The sequence below is a fragment of the Eretmochelys imbricata genome, chromosome 4, assembly GCF_965152235.1.
Source record: "Eretmochelys imbricata isolate rEreImb1 chromosome 4, rEreImb1.hap1, whole genome shotgun sequence".
In the NCBI taxonomy this organism is placed as follows: domain Eukaryota; kingdom Metazoa; phylum Chordata; order Testudines; family Cheloniidae; genus Eretmochelys; species Eretmochelys imbricata.
In genome coordinates, this window is record NC_135575.1 from 128,614,406 (window position 1) to 128,640,942 (window position 26,537).

Sequence of the window (26,537 nt, forward strand, 5' to 3'; positions counted from 1 at the left end):
TCCCGGTCAGTCTGTGCCGGCGGGAGGCGCGAGCGGGGTGACTTGAGGAGGCTGCGACAGTGACCCCCGGCCCGTCACCGCGCATACCGGCTGTGGCCCCAGCGCTGCCCCGAGCCTCCAGCGCGCCATGTCCTTCCGCCAGAGGAGCCCCCACGGCGGCGGCGGCGAGAGCAGGTGGGCGGTGGCGGGGGCAGGTGTCTCCGGTCCCGCCGCTGCCCGCGGCGGCAGCGTCGCGGGGGAGCCGTTCCCCCACCCCCCCCAGAGCGGCGGGGAAGCTTCCCGCCGAGAGGCAGCGCGGCCGGGTGACCCCGAGCCCGCCCGCCTCCGTTTTCGGGGGCAGCCCCTGGGCTCGTCCGCAGACCGGGCTTGGTGTGACTCCTCCCTCGAACCGGGCGGCCGAGGGCGCCCAGGGCCGAGGCATTTCCCCGGGCTGGTGAAAGCGGGCCGGGGGGTGTCACGTCTCATGAAGAGAAGCGCCACCCGGAGTCGGGGCGGGTATCCTGCGGGCTCGCTTGAAGTGAAGGAAGGGTCGGGCAGGGGGCGAAGAAACACATGGTCTTGGCATAGGCTGCCGGTACGGGAAAAGTGGGGGAGGGGATGCAGATTTGAGAGAGGGGACACCCAGGTTTTTAGATCCCCTTCCAGGAAGACAGCAGTTCCTGTGCAGATTCGGGTTGAGAAGCCTTTCAGGGACAAAATAGGGAACTGCTGGGTGTTGCGTTCAAGGTAAAAGTGGTGCCTGTATGCTTATTATTGCAATCTTTGTTGCATTGTGGCTGTAAAAGGTTACAAAGCCAGCATGTAAGTTTCACTTTTTAAAGACTGACCTATTTCCCAGCAGCCCACAACACCCAGCTCGTTGGTCTCAAGGAAGGAAACGTGGAGCAGATGGGAAACGCAGAAAACAGAATGATGCAGATTCGTCCGTTTTTGATGATGAAAACAAGTATGGACCCTCTGACAACAGGTTGGATAGGTATGTTTAATAAAGGATTTGTTCATAGAGTATGCAGCTGAAACAGGCTTGTGCTTCCTGTGCATGAGAAACAGTGAAACTGACCAGTATATTTTCACTTTCCAACCCTCCTGTGATATATCACTATCTAGTAACCTGGGGGGGGGGGGGGGGGAGCATGGGGAGAGAGAGACAGGGATTAAAGTACTAGTAGGGTGTAAAAACCAAGGAGTGAAAAACATTGCTTAGTGACTTCGTACCTTTTTATCTTGGAGCTACTTCCTGTGATGAATAAATAGCTGGGTTGTTCTTTTCTGCCCTGTTTTTTGTTAACGGCACCCCTGATCGCTGGAAGGCCTGAATCTGCTCATCTTGCACAGACTCTCAAAGCTAAATTATCTGCATCATGTGGCCTTATGGTTGAGATGAGTGAGCAGAGAAGAGGGACTTGAGGGAGTGGCATGAGTTAAAGCTCATGGGAGCAGTTCCCAGGACTGGATGCTTTAGGGCTACTGCAGGAGCAGGGAAGCAGTGTGGATGGCTTTCCAAGGAGCTACTTTTAGCTTTGGAAGAATGCATGCAGGGGATCAATTTGAGGTCATACATTGTTCCCTGTTCATGCTGCTACTTTTTGCCCTGATCCACCAGGATGGGAAACGTCAGTTGAGCAGCAAAATGGGTCTGGTAAGTAGGAACATTGGGATAAAATTAGAAAAGGTAAATTTGAGCTGCATATTGGAAAACATGCTCTCATGGTGAGGTATGTTAGGTTTTACAATAGTCAAAAGGGAGATTGTGGCTTCGTTGATTAAAGTATTTAAGATTGGTCTGGACAGAGCACTGGACAACATACTGTAATGCCATAGATCCAAAGTTTTATATTGTGATGCAGTTTTGTGAGCTGCAGCAGCTCTAGAGCTCGCTTACATGAAAAAGCAAGCATTAAGTAAACAAAGGTGGGGAAAATGCACTTTGTTGATATTGCCTTTCTGTGACAGGTAAATTACATCCTCTTTTATTTTATTTTTTTTGTAATCTGTGTAGTTGAATCGACACAGTCAATTAAAGAATGCTCTTGTGCAGGGAGGAAAACTGTTCTCCTTAACCTCTGAGGATATGACAAGAAGCACTGGGCTTAAATTGCAAAAAGGGCAGTTAAGGTTGGGCATTAGAAAAAAATTCCTAACTGTCAGCGTGGTTAAGCACTGGAATAAATTGCCTAGGGAGGTTGTGGAATCTCTATCATTGTCTAACCTGTTCTCAAAAATCTCCAAACACCTGTCAGGGATGGTCTAGATAATTAGTCCTGCCATCAGTGCAAGGGACTGGACTAGATGACCTCTCGAGGTCCCTTCCAGTCCTACGATTCTGTGACTAAAAATATTAAAAAAAAAAAAAAAAATCCAACATGCATGATACACACACCAAGCATGGTTGTATTGGTATAAATTCAGATGCCTGGAAAAGCCCCTGGAAAGATTAGAAAAGTCCTGAAACTACTTCTGTACGTCACGGAGAAGTACTCTGCAGACTGCCAATTGCCTACCCATAGGGCCCTGTGAAAATTGTGGTTTCACAGACTGCATGGCAAGGTGGATTTGGTTTAAATCACTGGTCAGGAAGACTCGATTTAATCATGGTTTTCTACATAAAAGTGCATTCTTCATGGTTATAACCTTAACACACACTCTTCACAACTCAGAGATAGATGTAGGTTTCATCTTTAGAAGGTACAGACTATACATTTTTAAACAGTGATTTATTTTGAAAACTTTTCAGATTAGTTTTACAGCTATATCAGAAAATGAATGATTGTTTGGTTATTTCATTTAACAAAGGTAATTGAATCAGATATTTATGAAGTCACTGGAAGGTGAACTATCTCCAGTTCAACAGATATATTCAACATTAATATTATGAGGCTTTTCTTGCTGTGCTGTATTAGGAGGAGAACATCACCAGACAGACATTTCAATTTGTTTTATTTAACTAAAACAACAACTGTTAAGTATTCTGGATTTTTTTCTTCAACAGCAAACATATAATATTATAACAAAAACAAGCCTATGTCCCTCGCTTCTCACATTTATCTCCAGACTTCTTCTCATTGTCCAAGTCTATTCTGCACCCAACAATCTTCTATTCATTGAACTTTTTGAAACTTTGCACTTTTAGAGAGAGGTAAGGGATTGACTCTGTGTACACATATTTACAGAGGGACAATAGAGTTGAGGTCTGTTATTTCTCACCTCTCTATTTGAAAACATTTTTGCTGTTAACAAGCATGTTACCTCTGAAGACACACATCCACAGTTTGAGAACTGCAAAATTAAGCATTTCTGATGGTATCTTCTAGACTGAGTACTGAGTCCCATTAGGTAAATAGAGAGATTAACCTAAATAATCTATACAGAAGCCTGTGGAACCCCATATAATTGGGTCCCTAATCCATTAACTTTTGGAAGTCATTTACAAAACTTTTCTTAAACATTACCTGAATATATTGTCTCATACTATAGAATTAGAATTTATAATCCCTATTCCATGATGAGATATCTTTGAGCTATAATGTATCTTAATTAAAACTATCTTTAGATTGCTTTTTTCCTCAAAAAGCATTTTATCAAAAAAATCTGATTTAAATAAAAAAATCTGGGTTTTTAAATCTTTTTTTTTTGCTGCACAGGAATTGTGAAATTAGCCCATTTTTTCCAACGGCTGGGTGGTGGAAGCAGGCATTCCTGCTTTTGCCTCCCCACTGAGGACCCATCCGTTGGTGGAGAGGTTAGTGGGGCAGTGAGGGAGAGGTGGCAGGCTGGTCCTATTCTAGAGGGTAGGGGGAGCGTCTTTCACCAGTGGCCAACATCCAGGCGGCGGCGGCTGCTGCTGCAGCTTGCTGGCTGGCAAGGATGCGGGGGTGGTAGTGACAAGGTGGCCATTAGAAGTCCTGACCTAGCCAACCCCAGAGTGACCCACGCAGGCCCTGGGGAGACACCACAGTGCTATCTGGTGAGGAACTGAGTGGGTCCACACACCCCAGCATAGTGGCCACTATTGCTTGGGACACAAGCAGGTGTGTGTGGGTCTCCTTCTCCAGTGGGGTTATCAGTGTGGGGAGATGGATCCTGGTCTCATTAACTAAACCTGGACCTGCTGTGAATTTAAAAAAAAAATAATAAAAAAATTGTGATCCCCCTACCTCCCCAGGGCCACAGTGAGAACTAGTGCTCTAAGAAGTAGTCTTGCATCAGCAGAGTGATGAACTAGATTGCCTAAAAGGACTTTTCCCATCTCTGATTTTTACCGCAGACCACTCCTGGAGTCTTGTGCACAACTTTGGACACCATATTAGAGGAAAGATAGATTATTCAGCCTCGTAGTGGCAGTAACCAGAAATATACTCAGAGTTTAGGCAAAATGTCAGATCTGCTGCTTGTAGTGGTTTTTAATGTAATATAAAGCATGCTATTTTTTTTCTTCCCTACCTTACAATCTGTAGTTTTTGTTTAACTGCAGAGGCCGGCATTATAAATGAGAATCTACCTACTGAAATGTGGTATTTTGAAAAGTGAATTGTCATTGAGTTCAGTGTTTGTGTCCCACTTCTGTTTCAAGGCTTCAGAATGTGCTCCGTTTACAAGGAAGAAGTTTCTTATCCTATCCTGCAAACTCAATTTAGCAGTTGAAAGTCAAGCTTTGTTTGTGCCTTGTCTGTTGGCAGGCCAGATTCTCTCACCTGTGCATCCCCATTGCCTTAAATTACACTTGCATGGTCCCATTATCAGCTCTGCAATTTGTTGATGCCAAAAACATAACAGAATACAGATCTTTCCCCCTTAGCTGCGTCACACTGTCTATAGCGAGTGCCTACCTCAGGGTGGACACCTGGATCACTGTACCAGTCTTGCCATGGAGTCAGTCTTTAGCCTCTCCAGTCTATCTTGCCATCCAGACAAACTGAACATTGTGATAAAAGGTTATTAAAACCTAAAATCACACCAGATCCGGTTTCTCCCAGTCCCAAGAGCCCATTTACACCAGATCTGTTGATATTCCAGATCTTAGACCAAAGACGATGCTGGCAGCCAGTTCTGTAGTAAACTAACTATAGGTTTATTAGCTTAAGAAAAAAGAGTTATTGGGAGGTTAAAGCAGGTAAAATATAACAGGTAAATCAGTTTGTAACTCCAGTGATGACAGTGATGTAATAAACTTCCAGTTTCCCAAAAGCCTTTCGGGGCCCAGATTAATTCCGGGTATCTCCATCTTCTCGTTCAGTTATTCTGCCCTGTTAGAATCCAAACGTTCCAGAGATGATGGCTCATTTCTTGAATCCATATTTATAGCTCCTTTACACAAAAGCAAGCTGACAGTCTATCACCTGAGCTTTTCCCTTGAAGACGAGGTGTGAGAAATGCACATAGACTTTTGACCTCCCACCATATGCATAATGGCCACTCACTTTGAAATTAGCATTTTCTGTTAAAGTCCTTAAGTCCTTCTTTAGCATTTTACAAAATTTCCTTGATGGGTAATTTATTTATCAGGTTTCAGAGTAACAGCCGTGTTAGTCTGTATTCGCAAAAAGAAAAGGAGTACTTGTGGCACCTTAGAGACTAACGAATTTATTTGAGCATGAGCTTTCGTGAGCTACAGTGAGCTGTAGCTCACGAAAGCTCATGCTCAAATAAATTCGTTAGTCTCTAAGGTGCCACAAGTACTCCTTTTCTTTTTATTTATCAGGGTATTTACTGTGTAAATGTTTGCTACTACGTACATTATGACAGGAATAGATAAATGAAAACAGTACCAGTAACGTTCCACTAGTTTTCATGAAGTTTAAAAATCTGAATACATGCTTATATCTAACCATTACTTTGCTGTACACAAGTGAATTGACCTGAATATGCTCCAGCATGACCTGGTTATCCAGTGTCACAAGCTGTACAAGCTCTGCAATGGTAACTAGCCTGAAACTTTTTTATTAGTGCATGTATATATGATTGGATACACATAAGGAATACAATGAGTAAGCAGTTCTATTGAAAATACTTTTAATTAGCTACCAAATTAGAGATTAATTAGGTGGGGGAATTGGGATAACATTCCAGTTTTCATGCAGAGATTTTGTTTTTCAGTTTTACAACACCAGAAGGTCCTGGGCCCTTTTCAAGATGTTCAGACTGGGGATCTGTAGTTGAAGAAGATGAAATGAGGACCAATGTTAATAAAGAAATTGCAAGGTACCATAGGTTATATATGATTGGAGTTGCAAAGAAGACCTGTTCTTGTAGAGAGGATTGGGCCAAAAGAAATCTGATGAGGTTCAATAAGGATAAGTCCAGGGTCCTGCACTTAGGACGGAAGAACCCAATGCACAGCTACAGATTAGGGACCGAATGGCTAGGCAGCAGTTCTGCGGAAAAGGACCTAGGGGTGACAGTGGACGAGAAGCTGGATATGAGTCAGCAGTGTGCCCTTGTTGCCAAGAAGGCCAATGGCATTTTGGGGTGTATAAGTAGGGGCATAGCGAGCAGATCGAGGGACGTGCTCGTCCCCCTCTATTCGACATTGGTGAGGCCTCATCTGGAGTACTGTGTCCAGTTTTGGGCCCTACACTACAAGAAGGATGTGGATAAATTGGAGAGAGTCCAGCGAAGGGCAACAAAAATGATTAGGGGACTGGAACACATGACTTATGAGGAGAGGCTGAGGGAACTGGGATTGTTTAGTCTGCAGAAGAGAAGAATGAGGGGGGATTTGATAGCTGCTTTCAACTACCTGAGAGGTGGTTACAGAGACGATGGTTCTAGACTATTCTCAGTGGCAGAAGAGGACAGGACAAGGAGTAATGGTCTCAAGTTGCAGTGGGGAGGTTTAGGTTGGATATTAGGAAAAACTTTTTCACTAGGAGGGTGGGGAAACACTGGAATGCGTTACCGAGGGAGGTGGTAGAATCTTCTTCCTTAGAAGTTTTTAAAGTCAGGGTTGACAAAGCCCTGGCTGGGATGATTTAATTGGGGATTGGTCCTGCTTTGAGCAGGGGATTGGACTAGATGACCTCCTGAGATCCCTTCCAACCCTGATATTCTATGATTCTAGTCATAGCTGCTTTTTTACCTTCGGTATTATAGCAGTACAATAATGAAATATCACTTATGGCTGTCATATGTAGGGACAAGTTCTGATTTCTGTTCCCAGGCCAGCTTAGACTTAGAAATACTGTAAAAGTGATGTGATGTAGTCCTTTTGAAGGAGGTGACCAACATCACTGATCTGCCAACAGTCTAGCAGATACAGGATTGGCTTGCTGTGAGATTGACTGACTCTCTTTGAATGTCATTCCATCCACTACTCATCTGTTTGCATGGTAATTATTGTGATAAGACTTGAGGTGGAGTTTTGAAAGATGAATCTTCAGATTCCAAGAGAGAGATGAAGGACCCATTTCCATGATGGAAAAATGCTTACCGTGCACCTATGATTTGAACTTCACTGATGATTAAGGTCAGAAGGAACCCACTATCCTCATCCTCTAGTCTGACCTCCTGCACATTGAAGGCCACAGAACCTTACCCACCCACTCCTGAAATAGACTCCTAACCTCTGGTTGATTTACTGAAGTCTTCAAATTATGATTTAAAGACTTCAAGTTACAGAGAATCCACCATTTACACTACTTTAAACCTGCAAATGACCCGTGCCCCATGCTGCAGAGAAGGGCAGGGAACCTGGGTTTTTTTGCCTATCTGACCTGGTGAAAATTCCTTCCCAACCCCAAATACGGCAGTCAGTTAGACCCTGAGCATGTGGGCAAGGCCAGCCAGCCAATGCTGCAGTGAAGATGAACATTAATAGAGGTTACATTAATTATGCAGTGGAAACAATTTATGAAAGTAACATACATTTTTCTTATATTTTAAACAAGTATTTATACTGAATAAACTGTCTTCTAGATACAAAAGAAAGCTCTTGATAAATGAATTTGCAAGAGAAAGGAAGTCCTCTTCTGGAAGGTAAGTGTAAATTCATCTCTTGAGATCAAAGGAAAAATATCCTGCAATAGTTACTTTTAAACTCCTTGCATGTCCATGATTTTCTTGTTGTAAATAATCAACTTGAGGTAATTTGTTTTAACAAGTTCACCTTGTAACATGCTAATTCAACAAAATCCTGAACAGTTCAGAGATAAACCGAATTAGTGCAGCAGGTCTGAGGATTGCTGCAGCTGTGTGTTCTGGTGCTCACAAGATCATAATGCAATTCAAATCTAGATATATTTTTCTTTAGTTCTGATTCAAAGGAATCCACTGTAGCAGTAGAACTTGAGACAGATGAAGTGGTTCTGATGAGAAGGCAAAAACAGATAAATTATGGAAAAAACACAATTGCATATGACAGATACATTAAAGAAGTTCCAAGGTAAGTTTCAGTGGTGTACTATAAATATGTAAACATTGTGCATGTCTGGTTCTTCACATTTGATTACTTATTAAATTTGTTTATAGACCAAACTTCCTGGGGTGGAGGAGGGAGAAACCTGAGCCGCACAATAATCAAGAGGCTTAACTGTCTTAAATACCTGCCTGGGTTTAGAACCAACCCAAAATATTCTGAGAATGGGATTTAATAGGCTTCCAGTGTTAGACAAATTCAGTCACTTTAAAGATTATTTGAAAAGCTATAGTGGAATTTTCATGACAATTTTCTAAATAAATAGGTGTCATCGAGTACCAGGGGTCCATCCCAGAACTCCAAATAAATTTAAGAAGTATAGCCGTAGGTCCTGGGACCAGCAGATCAGACTCTGGAAGGTTGCTTTGCATTCTTGGGACCCTCCTGCTGAAGAAGGAAGTGACTTGCAAGCAATGTATGTATCAAACAAACAATTTTTTCTTCTAATATATTTTTCTTCAGAAAATATGACTATGCTATCATCTGAGTCATCTATTGAACATTTTAATTCATCTGCAGCTTTTCAAAGTGATTAAAGCAGTATTAAGTGTTCGCACCGTATAAACACTTTTCTATTTTTAGCTGAGTTCCAATTCAGTTCACCTTTAGTCGGAATATGTAAGGCTCACCTGGCTCTCCATATTTAGCAAGCCTGTGGCTTCCATTGTCATCAAGGATAACTTCTGTTCCAAGTCCTTAAGGCTACCTTTTGCCAAATTTTAGTGCTATATCTTAGTAAACCCAAGAAGTTACTATTAAGGGCTTGAAGGCCCTGCCTGTCAGAACCTAAAGTTCATTCTAGTCAATAGATTAAACAAGCCCCCCTGTCACCATTATTTCATATCTGAAGCACTATTCTGGCACAACAAAAATTGGCAGAAACTATTATATCTATCTTATGTTCAGAATGGTATAAATCAGCAATACTTGCAGCTCAGGAGCCTCTGTTTAAGTGGCTCTTTGCAGCACATGATATTAAAATGTGTGATTTTAATAATTAATCAGGAGGCTTTTACTATGTTATTAACCAATTGTAGTTGATAGGCTAGTCAGTTAATCACAGTTAATTCACATGATTAACTACAAAAAATTAATTTCCGTTTAATCAGTTAATACATTCTAATTTTACATTTTCAAATATAATTTCAATTACAACACAAAATACAAAGTGTACAGTGCTCACTTTATTTTTATTACAAATATTTGCACTGTAAAAAAGAAATAGTTTTTTTCAAATACCGCATACAAGTACTGTAGTGCACCTTACAAATGTAGATTTTTTGTTTTGTTACACAACTGTTTTGTTTTTGAATGCAATGTAAAACTTCAGAGACTACAAGTCCTTTCAGCCAATTGCTAAGACAAACAAATTTGTTTACATTTATGGGAGATAATACTGCCTGCTTCTTATTTACAGTGTCACCTGAAAGTGAGAACAGCCATTGGCATGGCACTTCGGTAGCTGGCGTTGAAAGGTATTTACGTACCAGATAGGCTAAACATTCATATGTCCCTTCATGCTTTGGCCACCGTTCCAGAGGACATGCATCCATGATGACGAGTTCTGCTCGATAACTATCCAAAGCAGCTCAGAGTGATATACGTTAATTTTCATCATTTCAACAGAAGGTTGACTTTCTCTTGTTTCGGATTCTGCAGTTTCCACATTGGAGTGTTGCTCTTCTAAAACTTCTGACAGCATGTTCCACATCTTATCCCTCTCAGATTTTGGAAGGCACTTCAGATTCTTAAATCTTGGGTTGAGTGCTGTAGCTATCTTTAGAAATCTCACATTGGCACCTTCTTTGTGTTTTGTCAAATCTGCAGTGAAAGTGTTCTTAAATCAAACGTGCTGGGTCATGATCTGAGACTGCTAGAACATGAAATATATGGCAGAATGCAGGTAAAACACAGCAAGAGACATACAATTCTTACCCAAGTAGTTCAGTCACAAATTTTAATTAATGCATTATTTTTTAACGAGTGTCATCAGCATGGAAGCATGTCCTCTGGAACGGTGGCCGAAGCATGAAGGGGCATACGAATGTTTAGCGTATCTGGCACATAAATAAATACCTTGCAATGCTGGCTACTAAAGTGCCATGCCAATGCCTAGTCTCACTTTCAGGTGACATAATAAATAAGCGGGCAGCATCCTATCCTGTAAATGTAAATAAACTTGTTTGTCTGAGCGATTGGCTGAACAAGAAGTAGGACTGAGTGGACTTGTAGGCTCTAAAGTTTTACACTGTTTTGTTTTTAAGTGCAGGTATGTAACAAAAAATACATTTGTAAGTTGCACTTTCACGATAAAGAGATTGCACTACAGTACTTGTATTTTTCAGTTCACCACATACTATTTTTACAGTGCAAATATTTGTAACAAAAAATAGTGAGCACTGTACACTTTGTATTCTGTGTTGTGATTTAAATCAATATATTTGAAAATGTAGAAAAACGTCCAAAATATTTATAATAAAGTTCAGTTGGTATTCAAGAATTGTTTTAGTGTAACTAACTGTGATGTTAATTGCAATTATTCATAATTATTTTTTTGATCATTTGACAGCCCTAGTAGTTGATAAAATAATGACTTGGTCAGTCATTTTGCTGTGAGAATAAAATAAATAAATATTTCCCCTGTCATTCCATTTAAATATGAAAATATATATATAGTAAATGAAACAATGAATTCACTCTACTGGCTGTATTGGGTAATGTTGATCCCTAATTTGGGTCCTGAACCACTGAAGTCTGAGCATCACTGGTATGAATAACACAAAGCAATTTAGGCATTGTTGCCCTGTTTTGCTGTGGCAGTGCGAATCATAGAATATCAGGGTTGGAAGGGACCTCAGGAGGTCATCTAGTCCAACCCCCTGGTCAAAGCAGGACCAATCCCCAATTAAATCACCCCAGCCAGGGCTTTGTCAAGCCTGACCTTAAAAACTTCTAAGGAAGGAGATTCTACCACCTCCCTAGGTAACGCATTCCAGTGTTTCCCCACCTTCCTAGTGAAAAAGTTTTTCCTAATATCCAACCTAAACCTCCCCCACTGCAACTTGAGACCATTACTCCTTGTCCTGTCCTCTTCTACCACTGAGAATAGTCTAGAACCATCGTCTCTGGAACCACCTCTCAGGTAGTTGAAAGCAGCTATCAAATCCCCCCTCATTCTTCTCTTCTGCAGATTAAACAATCCCAGTTCCCTCAGCCTCTCCTCATAAGTCATGTGTTCCAGTCCCCTAATCATTTTTGTTGCCCTTCACTGGACTCTCTCCAATTTATCCACATCCTTCCAGTAGTGTGGGGCCCAAAACTGGACACAGTACTCCAGATGAGGCCTCACCAATGTCGAATAGAGGGGGACGAGCACGTCCCTCGATCTGCTCGCTATGCTCCTACTTATACATCCCAAAATGCCATTGGCCTCCTTGGCAACAAGGGCACACTGCTGACTCATATCCAGCTTCTCGTCCACTGTCACCCCTAGGTCCTTTTCCGCAGAACTGCTGCCTAGCCATTCGGTCCCTAATCTGTAGCTGTGCATTGGGTTCTTCCGTCCTAAGTGCGGGACCCTGCACTTATCCTTATTGAACCTCATCAGATTTCTTTTGGCCCAATCCTCCAATTTGTCTAGGTCCCTCTGTATCCTATCCCTGCACTCCAGCGTATCTACCACTCCTCCCAGTTTAGTATCATCTGCAAATTTGCTGAGAGTGCAATCCACGCCATCCTCCAGATCATTTATGAAGATATTGAACAAAACCGGCCCCAGGACCGACCCCTGGGGCACTCCACTTGACACCGGCTGCCAACTAGACATGGAGCCATTGAACTCTTTGCTCTGAGTAGTTCCCCTTGTGCTGTTCTTGACACCATCTCATGTATAGATGGCATCCTGCTATCACTTACTCTGTTTGCCTCAGACATAGCAAGAAGACTTTAAAGGCAACACTAAAATGGTGCCTAGATTCCTGCTCATTTGAATCTGTTGGATATTGGCAGTGTGGGTCAGTAGTCCCGAAGATTATATAACTCACTATTTTTAGTGGTTTCAGGTGTTCTTTCTATGCAGTCTTTAGCCATACAAATAGAAGAATAAAACAGCTTAACCCAAGAGAATGAAACACAAAGGCTTTTCGATGAAATCAGGAAGACTGGAGCATAAAGGGCAAAGGTTGACTTGTTAAAGGCTTGTTAACTTAAAGTTAATCTCTATTTGGGACAGATTTGTGCTTTTCTGTATTGAGCTGGCTCATTACAATCTAATAAACTTTGTGGAATTAAACTCCACAATATCAGTGTGTGTAAGATAAATAGTTGTAGAGATTGAACACAATACATAAAATGATTAGGACAAATGTGCAAAATTATACTAATGGGATATCAGTTTAATAATCTTTAGTTTTCAGGCATAAACAACTTTTTTCCAAATATATTAGAAATTGCAATTTCCATCATTAGTAGCGTTTGCTTGCTTTGCTCTAGCTGATGGAAGTAGCAAAGAATGCAGGAAGATGTTTTTGATCCAAACAACTGACAATTAAAATTATAATTGCTGACTGTTAAAAACCTGAAGTACGGTGTGAGGGACCATACAATTTAAATGAATAAAAGCCCTGGAACTCAATTATGGGTTCCCAAAACAATTAATAGTCCCCCAGATCTGGGTTTAAGTGACTTGCTCAGCTTCACATAGGAAGATTTGGTGAGGTGGGGATAGAACTGAGCTCTCCCAAGGCATCAAAGAGACATTATTAAGGGGACAAGAGCAAACTATCCCACTGGCTAGGAAAGAAAGGAAGTATGGCAAGAGACCACCCTGGCTAAACCAGGAGATCTTCAATAATTTAAAACTCAAAAAAAAAAAAAAAAAAAAAAAAGGTCCTACAAAAAGTGGAAACTCAGTCACATTACAAAGGATGACTATAAACAGATAACACAAGTATATAGGGATAACATTAAAAAAGCCCAGGCACAAAATGAGATCAAACTAGCTAGGAACATAAAAGGTAACAAGAAAACATTGTACAAATACATTAGAAGCAAGAGGAAGACCAAGGACAGAGTAGGCCTGATACTTAATTGCGGGGGGGGAAGAAACAATAACAGATAATGTGGAAGAGCTCCTTACTGACTTCTTTGTTTTGCTTTTCAACAAGAAGGTTGGTGGTGATTGGATGACCAACATAGTGAATACCAGTGAAAATGAGTGGATCAGAGCCTAAAATAAGGAAAGAACAAGTTAAAAATTATTTAGACAAGTTAATATCTTCAAATCACCAGGGTCTGATGAAATGCATCCTAGAATGTTCGAGGAAATACTTGCTAATGGCTCAGATATCTTTGAAAAGTCATGGAAGACATTCCAGAAGACTGGAAAAGGGCAAATATAGTGCCCATCTATAAAAAGGGAAATAAGGACAACCCGGGAAATTATAGACCAGTCACCTTAACTTCTGTATCTGGAAAGATAATGGAGCAAATAATTAAGAAACCAATTTGCAAACACCTAGAAGATAGTGAGTATCATTAAGTAACTTAAGTAACAGTTAGCATGGATTTGTCAAGAACAAATCATGTCAACCAACCTGATAGCTTTCTTTGACAGGGTAGCAAGCATTGTGGATGAGGGGGAAGTGGTAATGTGGTATATCTTGACTTTAGTATGGCTTTTGATACTGTCTCGCATGAACTTCTCATAAACAAACTAGGGAAACACAACCTAGATGGAGCTACAATAAGGTGGGTGCATAACTGGTTGGAAAATCGTTTCCAGAGAGTAGTTATCAGTGGTTCACAGTCATGCTGAAAGGGCATAACAAGGGGGGTCCCACGGGGATCGGTTCTGGGTCCAGTTCTGTTTAATATAGTAATATAGTATAGTAATTTAGATAATGCCATAGAGAGTACACTTGTGAAGTCTGTGGACGATACCAAGCTGGAAGGGGTTGCAAATGCTTTGGAGGATAGGATTAAAATTCAAAATGATCTGGACAAACTGGAGACATGGTCTGAAGTAAATAGGATGAAATTCAATAAGGACAAATGCAAAGTACTCCACTTAGGAAGGAACAATCAGTTGTACACATACAAAATGAAAAATGACTGCCTAGGAAGGAGTACGGCGGAAAGGGATCTGGGGGTCATAGTGAATCACAAGCTAAATATGAGTCAACAGTGTAACAGTGTTGCACAAAAAGCAAATGTCATTCTGGGATGTATTAGCAGGAGTGTTGTAAGCAAGACACGAGAAGTAATTCTTCCGCTCTACTCCACGCTGATTAGGCCTCAACTGGAGTATCGTGTCCAGTTCTGGGCACCACATTTCAGGAAAGATGTGGACAAATTGGAGAAAGTCCAGAGAAGAGCAACAAAAATGATTAAAGGTCTAGAAAACATGACCAATGTGGGAAGATTGAACAAATTGGGTTCATTTAGTCTGGAAAAGAGAGGACTGAGAAGGGACTTGATAACAGTTTTCAAGAACGTAAAAGGTTGTTACAAGGAGGAGGGAGAAGAATGTTTTTTTCTTAACCTCTGAGGATAGGACAAGAAGCAATGGGCTTAAATTGCAGCAAGGGAGGTTTAGGTTGGACATTAGGAAAAACTTCCTAACTGTCAGTGGTTAAGCACAGGAATAAATTGCCTAGGGAGGTTGTGGAATCTCCATCACTGGGGATTTTTAAGAGCAGGTTGGACAAACACCTGTCGGGGATGAAATAGATAGTACTTAGTCCTGCCTTGAGTGCAGGGCACTGGACTAGATGACCTCTCGAGGTTCCTTCTAGATCTATGATTCTATTTGCCTGCCTTAATCACAAAGCCATCCTTTTCCCTTCCTGCAGTCCCCTGCCTTGTTCTCTATATATGCTCCTACTTCTATAGTGAAAGAGGCAGGGATCCTACAGACAGCCTCATTCACTACACAACCCTGATTAATTCCCTCAGCACCATCCTGTTCACTGTATGAGGCTGAATCCTGTGGAGGAAATAGTATGTGATCATGTAATTAAAGATAGTAGTATAATGCATACACAATGCAGCTGAATTAAGGATGCCTTTGCAGTCTACATTATGGCATTTCCTCACTAAAGTGCTTGATTGTAACAGCCCTATCATGCACAGTTGGTAGGCTTTGAATCCTGAACCTTTGGTACAGGAGCACAGTGTAAGATACAAGATAATTTTCTTCTGCTACCAGCTAATATAATCCCTGGGAGAATGGGCTGCTGGGACCATGTGCTGGGTTTGAGGAGGATGCATTTTGTGCGGGGAGGGGGAAGAGGGGAAATCTCTTCTCCCCCAGGAGGAAGTTAAGGATTAAGCGCATCGTCATTTTTAGCTTTTTTTCAAAACTTATTTATCTGAGCCCAGGAAACATCTGACATTTCCGAAGAATGAAATGGGAACCATGGTTTCAAGAAAATCCCAAAGCCCTCTCCAGAAATGGGAACCATGCCTTCAAGAAAATCCCAAAGCCCTTTTTTACTTAACTAATTTATTTTTAGATCAAATTAGGGATTTTCTACCCCATGCCGTCTTTGTGTAGTAGATATCAAGAGAACGTGGCTTGGAGATTAGAACATCTGCAATCTGGCAGATGGGGCACCCTGCTTTAGTAATATCTAGCTCTTATATCACACTTCCCCCCCCCAATTGATTTCAAAATCCTTTATAAAGGAGGTCAGTATCATTACCCTCATTTCCCAAGGGAAACTGGCACAGAGGCAAAGGTACCTGTTTCTGGATTGTGGGGGGAAAACATCCTGTGCTTTGCTTTTGAAGGCCTTGTCTACACTAGATCTATTTCTCTAAAAGTTAACTGACTATCAGCAGTAGTGACAGTGGAATGCTAGAATAAACAAGGTACTAGTAATTTACTACCATGCTGTCTAAACAAGTTCTGAGCAGAGCTAGATGACGCTAGGTAAAATGCCAGTGGGAAGTCAAAGCTAGCTTTCCTACTGTTTGTAGCAACAGTGGGAACATTTAAAAAGCTGCCTACTGAAGAAATAGGGGAGTGTCTAAAAATAGCAAAAAAAAAAAATAAAGGCTGCTACTAGAAGGGAAGGGAGAAGAGATCTCTTCATTCACCAAACTCTGTGAGCTGAGAGGGACCAGGTGTGTAGTGTTTTTTTTTTTTTTTTTTTTGGTTTTTTTTCTTGCTGCATCTTCCTTGGAGACAGCTGGCAAAACACTCCTCTTCCCAGTTTTCTACAAGCTTTCTCACTAGTTTCTATTACTGCATATTGAGGGTCCTCAGAGTTGATCATCATCCCCTCACCATTGCGTGATACCTTTCCTGGCACCCCCACCAAGGTTAGACAGGTTCCTAGAAGAACAGCTGCAACTCACCATGTTAATTGGTAGAATCTTGCTTTGATCTCTTGCTCCAAACATAGTAAAAGCATGCTGGTTGTTTCTAGCATCAGCAAATGGATTTTTAGATTAAAAGAGCTTTGCTTATCTTTAATGTGACTTGTGAGAGACATTCTTTAGTAAGATTCATGTTGTCATTTCAGACAGTTAAACTTACAAAAAATTGACCTCCTGAATTGAAAAGAACACACAAGGTTATGAATTCCTAAAGTGATGCACCAAGTTCATTGCAAGCAATGCAGGATTTTTTTATTGAATCTGAGTGTTTCATGCAGCGATTTCCTTAAGTGACACAGCTGTTGAAATCACACTACTTCCTTAAACTATACCATAGTTTAGTAGACTGCATCATTGGGAGATTTTAACTTGCTCTAAATCTCTGAATCGTTTTAATTTTATAGCAGTCCAGTTGATCTTGGTGAGATGGAGACAGAATCCATAGGAAGTAATTCTACTGAATCTCAAGCAAGCTCTCAAGACAATTACGTAAGTAATATTTTGCCATAATTATTCAACTAAACTGTATTTCAGATGAATAATTAGGGCTGTCATGATTTAAAGCACAGTTAATAGCAAGATTAAAAAGTAGTGATTAATCAGTTTTAATCACCCTGTTAAACAATAATAGAACACCAATTGAAATGTATTATAAATATTTTTGGATGTTTTTCTACATTTTCAAATATATTGATTTCAATTACAACACAAAATACAAAGTGTACAGTGCTCACTTTATATTTTTATTACAAATATTTTCAATGTAATAAAGATTAAAGAAATAGTATTTTTCAGTTGCCCTCAAAGTACTGTAGAGCAATCTCTTTATCATGAAAGTGCAACTTTAAAAATGTTGAATTTCTTTTGTGTAACTGCACTCAAACAAAACAATGTAAAAATTTTTAGAGCTTACAAGTTGAAGCATGAAGGGGCATATGAATGTTCAGCATATCTGGCATCTAAATACTTTGCAATGCCAGCTACAATAGTAAAAAGAAAAGGAGTACTTGTGGCACCTTAGAGACTAACCAATTTATTTGAGCATGAGCTTTCGTGAGCTACAGCTCACTTCATCAGATGCATACCGTGGAAACTGCAGCAGACTTTATATATACACAGAGAATATGAAACAATACCTCCTCCCACCCCACTGTCCTGCTGGTAATAGCTTATCTAAAGTAATCTTCAGGTTAGGCCATTTCCAGCACAAATCCAGGTTTTCTCACTCTCCACCCCCCCACACAAATTCACTCTCCTGCTGGTGATAGCCCATCCAAAGTGACAACTCTTTACACAATGTGCATGATAATCAAGTTAGGCCATTTCCTGCACAAATCCAGGTTCTCTCACTCCCTCACCCCCCTCCAAAAACCCACCCCCATACACACACAAACTCACTCTCCTGCTGGTAATAGCTCATCCAAACTGACCACTCTCCAAGTTTAAATCCAAGTTAAACCAGAACATCTGGAGGGTGGGGGGTAGGAAAATACTACAATAGTGCCATGAGAACACTTGTTCTCACTTTCAGGTAACATTCTAAATAAGCGGGCAGCATTATCTCCCATAAATGTAAACAAACTTGTTTGTCTTAGTGTATGGCTAAACAAGAAGTAGGACTAAGTGAATTTGTATGAGGTGAATTGAAAAATACGATTTCTTTTGTTTATCTTCTTTACAGTGCAAATATTTAACATAAAGTGAACACTGTACACTTTGTATTCTGTGTTGTAATTGAAATAAATATATTTGAAAATGTAGAAAAACATCCAAAACTATTTATAGTAAATTTAATTTGGTGTTCTATTATTTAACAGTGTGGTTAAAATTGCAATTAACCACAGTTTTTCAATCTAGTTAATTTGGTTTGTGTTAGTCACATGTGTTAACTGTGATTAATTGAAAAACCTATTAATAATCAACTTTTTGCTGCTCTCACAGTTGTTTCCTAAAGTGTGAGGTTGTGCCCCACCCCTCCCCTCAGATTAGCCAGAGATGCGTGAACAAACCACTTAATTGTTCGTCAAGGTCTGAGTTTTCATTTAAAGACTCTAGCTATATGGTTGTGAAAAAACTCTTGGTCATATTTTCAAGTATAACTAATCTAGCAATGCCTGAGTTTGCAGAAAGCCTGAAATAATACTTCAGTGGGTACTAACTCAGATGCCATTGATGATATTTTTAATGTTAATATTAAATATTTCACTTTTCAAAGTATGTAAGAAAGGGGAACATGTCGTGAAATGCATGATCTTCTGAGATCACTCATTTTGGGTATGCCTTTAACAACACATGAAGATTGAAATGGGGCATAAGGCTATGAGTCAGTCGCAGATTCTGTGGTTTGTTTGTTTTTTTTTTTTTTTTTTTTTTTTTTGTATGAGGCCTTCACAACTTCCTCAAAATTCCACTAATTCAGCCCCTGGGTGGTGGGCAGTTGCCCTGCTTGCTACCTCCTAACACTGGCCCTATGTACACTTTTGTGATTTATTGTTTGTTTCCTGTGTCCTGTCTAACTTTCAATAACCATGCTTGTGCCAAAATCATAGCCTTCGGCCTAAAGAGGACTCAGCTTTCAAAAGTTTGGAGAAGACTGAAGTAGTCTAAAATGTTGTGACCTCTTGAGCAAAAAACAGCAGTACAAGAAGGTCTAGCATTCTGTACAGACTGCTTCCAACTCTCTGCTGCTTCTGATATAGTACTGTTTGTACAGAGCTTTAGTAGACACTTGTGATAGATCATATACATAGATGCAACATCCCAAGGGCAGTCTTTTAAAAGGTGGTGTATGTTCAAGCATTCACTAAGACTAAGTTACTGAAATTGGTTTGGATCTGCCTTTAACACATCACATATGATACTTTAGTGAAAATAGGAAGGTCTAAATGAAATACAGAAATAATGGAATATGAAGATGAAATATTAAATAGATGAGGTGCACGCTGATCTTAATTTCTTAATCATTAATGTAATTTTCTGTTCTAGGATACCTTTTCTGGCACGCCCACCAAGGTTAGACATGTTGACTATCGGGTGGAAGGCGAATTTGACTTGGAGGCATGTTTGAATGAGCCACTTAAAGACTTCAGTACTGTGAGCTAAGTGGTGCTCTGTGCAGGCTGTTCTAAGGGAAACATTCTTTTAAAAGTTTGTGAAATGTTCGCCTGGTATACTCAAACTGGATGTTGTTCCCTACCTGTCAATAGTGCAGAAGCTTAAGCAAGTTAAAGGGCTGTTCCTTAATTTGTGGTCTGTCTACGTATTTTCTGGACCAAATCTGTGTAAAGAATAGAACTTAAGTTGTGTGACTTCCTGTTTGACTTCTAATTTATGTATATCAGATGGTTTTACAAGACTACTTTTTTATAATTATTCAGAAGATGGAACTAGTCATAGAAGAAACAGCCAAAGGCAACACTGCTATCCTTCAGCAAACTTAGTTCTGTAAAACTTCAGGTTGTCATTCATTTCCCCATATGTGAGTTTATTGCTTAAGTGCTCTGTTGGCAGTCCACAGAGCAATGTATCCACAGAACAGGATAATCAGGTGTGGTTTGAGATTTTGCATGCTGCCCTGCTACTGCGTGAACCAACTCTCCTGCAAAGCCTGCCTACAGAGGGTGAGGGGAATTTAAATTCAATACCAGCTGAATCCATGGCCTCTCAACAGATAAACTGAAATTTTTATTTCATGTAGCTACAATGACCTGTAACAACTTTAGCTCATTATTGGACTAGATACTTGAACTATTGATCTAGAAGTGGGGAGGGCTCTGTCCTTGTTTCAAGAATCACCCAACCTCTAACTTTCACTTTGATTTCCCTTAATTGGCAAAGATATTTGTGTAAGTGCTTTTTCCACATTACAAGGTTTTCCTTTTTCTGATTCATTTAAAGTAAATTCCTTTCATCTGCAAAAGCTTATTTTGTAATGGTGGGAAAGGACATAATATGTAAGTTTAATATGGAAACCCCATTTAAAAAACAAAACTGAAGTGTGGCAGCGATGCATTAAGAAGCTGTAGCCTAAATTTGGTACCTGTAAATAGTCATGGATAGACATAACTTATCTAACACTTAGAGAAAAATAAACAATATATCTAGGGAAAGTGCTTGATTTGTATTCACTGTTTTTAATGTAAAACTGTTGTAAATGATAACTTTGTACATACATTCTGCTGAAAGCAGTTAATGTTTCTATTGCTTTTGTATGGGACAGTGTTGCTAAAAATAAATACATTAAATATGAAATATTTACAAGTAGTTTTTGTTAAATTTTTTCCTTATGGAAGTAGTAAGAATGAGATTGCTTGAGCTTTCTTCAAAGTAACAATCTAATGAAGTCTTGGATGCATGCTATGCCTAGGAATGGCATGACAGCTAGATATGCTCTAGACCACCTCCTTACCTAGCATAGCATGTGACATGAGTTTCCTCCCTATCTCTGCCCTCTGTTACATATGATATCAGGGTGGGGGGAAAGGTGGAGTGATTTTTTTCCATTCCGTAAAATGGAAATTCCTGCTTCACAGGGTGTGCTATGAGAATTGAAGCTTATAAAGTTCTGAGTACTTTTATTCATAGCCAGCACCGGGCTCTCTTGTCATAATGGGTGTTCAGGAAGGATCCAAAGAGGAAGGGCTGCTAACGTAACGCCCAGGGAAAAGAATCCTAAGACACTGGATCGGTTCATCAAAAAAGTCTACTCTGACAGTCTCCAACTGTGCATTGCCAATGACAAGGTGTGTCTGGCAAAATATGATTATCTGCACTGGAACAAATTGTCTTAGTTTATGGAAAGAGTTAAAATCATCATGCTAGAGGGGCAACCCACAGCTAAAATATCCATGCAGGTTGCTTTGGATGCATCTGATACAGCTGTGTGCACCATGGCCACAACAGTGGCAGTGTGAAGATCATCCTGGCTCCAGTCATCAAGAATACTCAGGAAGGTCAAAACCAAGATCATGGGTCTTCCATCTTCAACTCAGAGATCAACAAGCGCCTCTGCTCATTAAAGGACTGTAGAGCTGCTTTACATTCTTTGGGATTGTGCACTCCATCCCCAAGGAGAAAGCAAGCCAGAGCTCAAATCTCCTTCAGATAATGTCCCTTTGCTCCATACTGTTGTAAACAACAGAGGTCGCTGGAGCCACTGAAGAAAAAGCAGGCAACCCACTGCCGCCTCAGCTATGGTGCCCTTATTATCTTCCTCTCAATACCAGGTTTCATGCCACAGCTTGGCAGAGTTTCTACCAGTGTCCCCCCTCACCCCACCCCCCACTTTTTAGCAACTATTCTCCCCCCCAAACACTTAGTAGCATTACTATGGACCAATGGGTCTGAGAGGAACTGCATGGACACAATAGTCATGGTCCTGTGAGAAGTCCTCATTAAAATGGTGGAAAAAACCCACTTCAGTTGTGCCGTGGAGTACCCCTCTCTACAACTCTACCTAATAAGACACTGGTGATAGATTCAGGGATGGGGGGAGCTCATCAAGGTCACCTTCAAAAATATGGCCTATATTCCCCTCAGGAAGGTCATTGCATATAAATGCTTGGAACTCAGAGTCCTCTACCTAGAATGCAAAGCATTCCTGCCTCTACTCCCAGGGATACACAATCCAAGTGCTGACAGACAATGCCACAGCTGTGCATTATGTCCGCAAGTAAGAGAGAGCCAGGTCAGGCTGGCAGGACATTTTGCTCTGGACTTGGTATATTCATCACAGATCACGCCAATGGCCCTGTATCTCCCAGCTGTTCAGAAAGCAGCTCACGTCAGTAGACAGTCCTCAGACTATCCCAGATAGTCATCAGATGAAGTGAGCTGTAGCTCATGAAAGCTTAGTCTCTAGAGCATAACAAATTTATTAAGGTGCCACAAGTCCTCCTGTTCTTTTTGCGGATACAGACTAACATGTAACTCTGAAATCTGTCAAAGACTTATTATAGAAAGTCTTTCACAAGGGGGATTCCTAAATCTACAGCAGTTTGCCGCAGACTAGAACAAGAAATATCAAGTGTTTTGTTCTAGGTAAATGGGTCTAGGCCAACGTTACTGTCAGCTGCCTTTCTCACCTGCTGGACACTGGGACTTACAGAAGATTAAGGTTGGAAGAGACCTGGATTCTCCTTCCTTTTTTTAATTTTTTTTTTTAAAAAGATGGACACTGTATTTGCCCTTTTCTAATCATCCAGGACCGCCCCTGATCGCCATGAGCTTTCAAAGATAATGGCCACTGGCTCTACAATTACATCAGCCAACTCCCTCAGCACCCACAGATGGATTGCATCTGGCCCCATGGACTTGTGCAGGTCCAGCTTTTCTAAATAGTCCTTAACCTGTTCTTTCACTCTGAGGGCTGCTCACCTTTTCCACATACTGTGCTGCCCAGTGCAGCACTCTGGGAGCTGACCTTGTCTCTGAAGACCAAGGCAAAAAAAAGCGTTGAGTACTTCCGCTTTTTCCACATAATCTGTCACTAGATTTCCTCCCCCATTCAGTAAGGGTCCCGCACTGTCCCTGACCACCACCTTGTTGCTAACATACCTGTAGAAACCCTTCTTGTTACCCTTGCTAGTTGCAACTCCAAATGTGCTGTGGCCTTCCTGTTTACACCCCTGCATCCTCAAGCAATATTTTTATACTCCTCCCTAGGCATCTATCCAAGTTTCCACTTCTTGTGACCTTCCTTTTTGTGTTTAAGCTCCCTGAAGATTTCTCTGTTAAGCCAAGCTGGTTGCCTGCCATAGTTGCTATTCTTTCTGCACAGTGGTCTGGTTTGTTCCTGCACCCTCAATAAGGCTTCTTTAAAATACAACTAGCTCTCCTGGACTCCTTTCCCCCTCATATTAGCCTCCCAGGGGATCCTGCTCATCAGTTCCCTGAGGGAGTCAGTTTGCTTTTCTGAAGTCCAGGGTCAGTATTCTGTTGCTTTCCTTTCTTCCTTTTGTCAGGGTCCTGAACTCAACATCTCACGATCACTGTTTGAGGTATCCTTTCCTACTGATCGCCATAATGCCAGGGCTCCTGAGAAGGCAGGCTGGTGATCATGATAGGCCCAGTATGGCTAACCAGTTCTGGTATTCCAATCCAGTGAACCTTTCAACACTACCCTGCTCAACCTTACCTGCTCTGCCAGACATGATCTCTCAGAACAGCAGTCAGATCACTACATCTGACTGCCTGGCTGATGTCCATTGAAAGAAGCTCTTCAGCTGAAGTTCAGAACATTCTGCTCCAACTTAAGAAAGTCTCCACAAGGGTCCATCTAGAAGCAGTACTTGCATATCACCCTTGTAGCCAGGGCTACACTGTATTTTCTCTCTCTACTGTGACTAGGTTCTTTAAGGACCTAACTCATGCTGTCCCCACAGTTCAGGAGCCCTCTTCCTCTGGGGACCTCGATATAGTATTAACAGGGTTGAGGGGTTCCCCCTCTGAGCCTTTCAGCAACTGCTTCCCTAGAGGTAGGGCATCTGCTTTTTTATTTTAATTGATAAACACCAGTGAAACACCCCCAGTTAAAAACATTGGTATTTAGCCAGTAAACACCATTAGAACACTGGAAATAATTACTTGTATCTAAGGCAGAGGTGGACAAACTATGGTCCTCAGGCCTGTCCTGCCCTTGAGCTCCCAGCTGGGGAGGCTAGGCCCCAGCCCCTCCCCCACTGTTCCCCCTTCCCTGTAGCCGCAGCACAGCTTGTGCCCGCCCACCTCCCAGGCTTTCCAATAAGCCAGTCCTGCCGCTCTGAGTGGCCCAGTAAGGGGGCAGGGAGCAGGGGTGTTGGATAAGGGGCAGGAGGTCCCTGGGGGCAGTCAGGGGACAGGGAGCAGTTGGATGGGGCGGAGGTTCGGGTGGGGGCGGTCAGGGGATGGGGAGCAGAGGGGGTTGGATAGGTGGGGGAGTCCTGGGGGGCCTGTCAGGGAACAGGGGGGTGGATGGGGCAGAGCAGGGCAGTCCAGGGACAGGGAGCAAGGGCAGTTGGATAGGGGGTGGAGTTGCGGGGGGTCCTGGGAGGGGGCGGTCATGGGACAGGGAGCAGGGGGGTTTGGATGGGTCAGGAGTTCTGAGGGGGGCAATCGGGGCAGGAGTCAGGCTGTTTGGAGAGACACAGCCTTCCCTACCCAGCCCTCCATAGTTTTGCAACCCTGATGTGGCCCTTGGGCCAAAAAATTTGCCCACCTCTGATCTAAGGGCTTGCCTACACTGATCAGTAATGAAGGCTACAAGGATATGATTTCTAAAGCACTTTAACCTTGCATGTTAATTAGTCCTTCTAGATCCTGCTGGTGTTCGCTAAAAGTCCTGTAGTGAGCTTTAACAGATCTTTTTAACGAGCACTACATTAAAGCACACTAGAGAACATTACAAAGATTACTCATGGGCATACACACTATAAGGAGTAATGTATGTTTTTCATTACAGTATCTACAAAGCGCCCTGAAAACTGATTTTTGGACATCTACATAAAACTCAAAATTGCTAAAAACAAATGAAATTAATAAACCCTGAAAAACTGAAGCCCTACCTGTACCACCTAATGTTGTAGGTGGCTTTTTTTTTTTTTTTAATAGCTATTATCTCAGCTTGGACAAAGGAGATTCAGGCCCTCAGTGCGGGGTTTGCCTTATAAGTATTTTGTAAGAACAGGGCTACTATCCGTGCTCATCCTAAGTTCCTACCCAAGGTTGTTGCTGAATTCCATATGAACCAATTCATTCATCTCCAGTTTTCTTCCCCGAAACCTCACTCTCTGCCACAGAAGATAAACCACATGTTCTTGATGTAGTAAAAACATTATCCTATTTCCTTAACAGGACAATCATTCAGGAACACACCTGGACAATTCATGACGTTTTGGGGAGCTTATGGGTCAACCTCTGTGAGAATTGTCTATTAGAATGGGTTTCCAACTGTATAACAGCATGTTACAAGTTAGCCAGGTTAGGTCCACTGAGCCATGTCAGAGCTCATGCAACTAGAGCTCAAACAACCTCAGCTGCCTTTTTGAAGAATGTCCTTATTTCTGAAATCTGTAAGGGAGCCACATGGAGTTTTGTTCATGTCTTTACAAGACTCTATTCAGTGGAGGCAATCAGATTGGATGCCCATTTTGATAGAGCTGTCCTACAACCGTTGTTTAAGTAAAAGAGTACTTGTGGCACCTTAGAGACTAACAAATTTATTTGAGCATAAGCTTTCGTGAGCTACAGCTCACTTCGCTGTAGCTCACGAAAGCTTATGCTCAAATAAATTGGTTAGTCTCTAAGGTACCACAAGTCCTCCTTTTCTTTTTGCAGATACAGACTAACACGGCTGCTACTCTGCAACTTGTTTAAGTAAGACTCAGCACCCACCTCCCAAACAAAGGTAACTGCTTATTAGCCACCAAGAATGGGATCTTGTAGGGGGAATAGTTGAGGATGATCGGTTTCGGACCTTATAGAATTTGGGGTTCTTTGAGATGGGTTGTCTGGATGGATTCCACACATGCCCCTTCGACCCAGCTGTTACTGAGCCCTACCTCTCTGGGATTCTGTATTGATGAAGGAACTGAGGGATGGTTGGGCCTACTCTTGGGTGGGGTGGCACAAATATATCTAGGGTGCTGGTATGTCCCCAATGGACACTGATGGCCCAAAGAATCTAATGCATGTAGGCAAAGCATCTCTGGTAATTATAGTTACTGTAAGGTCAGGCTGTTTTCTTAATCTTTGTGCCATTTTGCATAAT

At 41.5% G+C, this 26,537-nt stretch overlaps 1 protein-coding gene across 3 annotated transcripts; it reads left to right on the forward strand.

Annotated features, from left to right (window-relative positions):
* SLBP (stem-loop histone mRNA binding protein) lies at window positions 1-21,052 on the forward strand. 3 transcript variants are annotated; one of them, XM_077815945.1, is made up of 8 exons: window positions 1-174; window positions 839-976; window positions 6,094-6,198; window positions 7,912-7,971; window positions 8,246-8,377; window positions 8,676-8,825; window positions 17,197-17,281; window positions 19,778-21,052. In XM_077815945.1, exons 1-8 carry the CDS (start codon window positions 128-130, stop codon window positions 19,892-19,894), a joined length of 834 nt encoding a protein of 277 aa, XP_077672071.1. In that variant the 5' UTR covers window positions 1-127; the 3' UTR covers window positions 19,895-21,052. The 3 variants fall into 3 exon arrangements, with proteins under 3 accessions (XP_077672071.1, XP_077672072.1, XP_077672070.1); XM_077815946.1 differs by having other exon boundaries at window positions 842-976; XM_077815944.1 differs by lacking the exon at window positions 1-174 and adding an exon at window positions 464-726.
* Window positions 21,053-26,537: the final 5,485 nt, after the last annotated feature.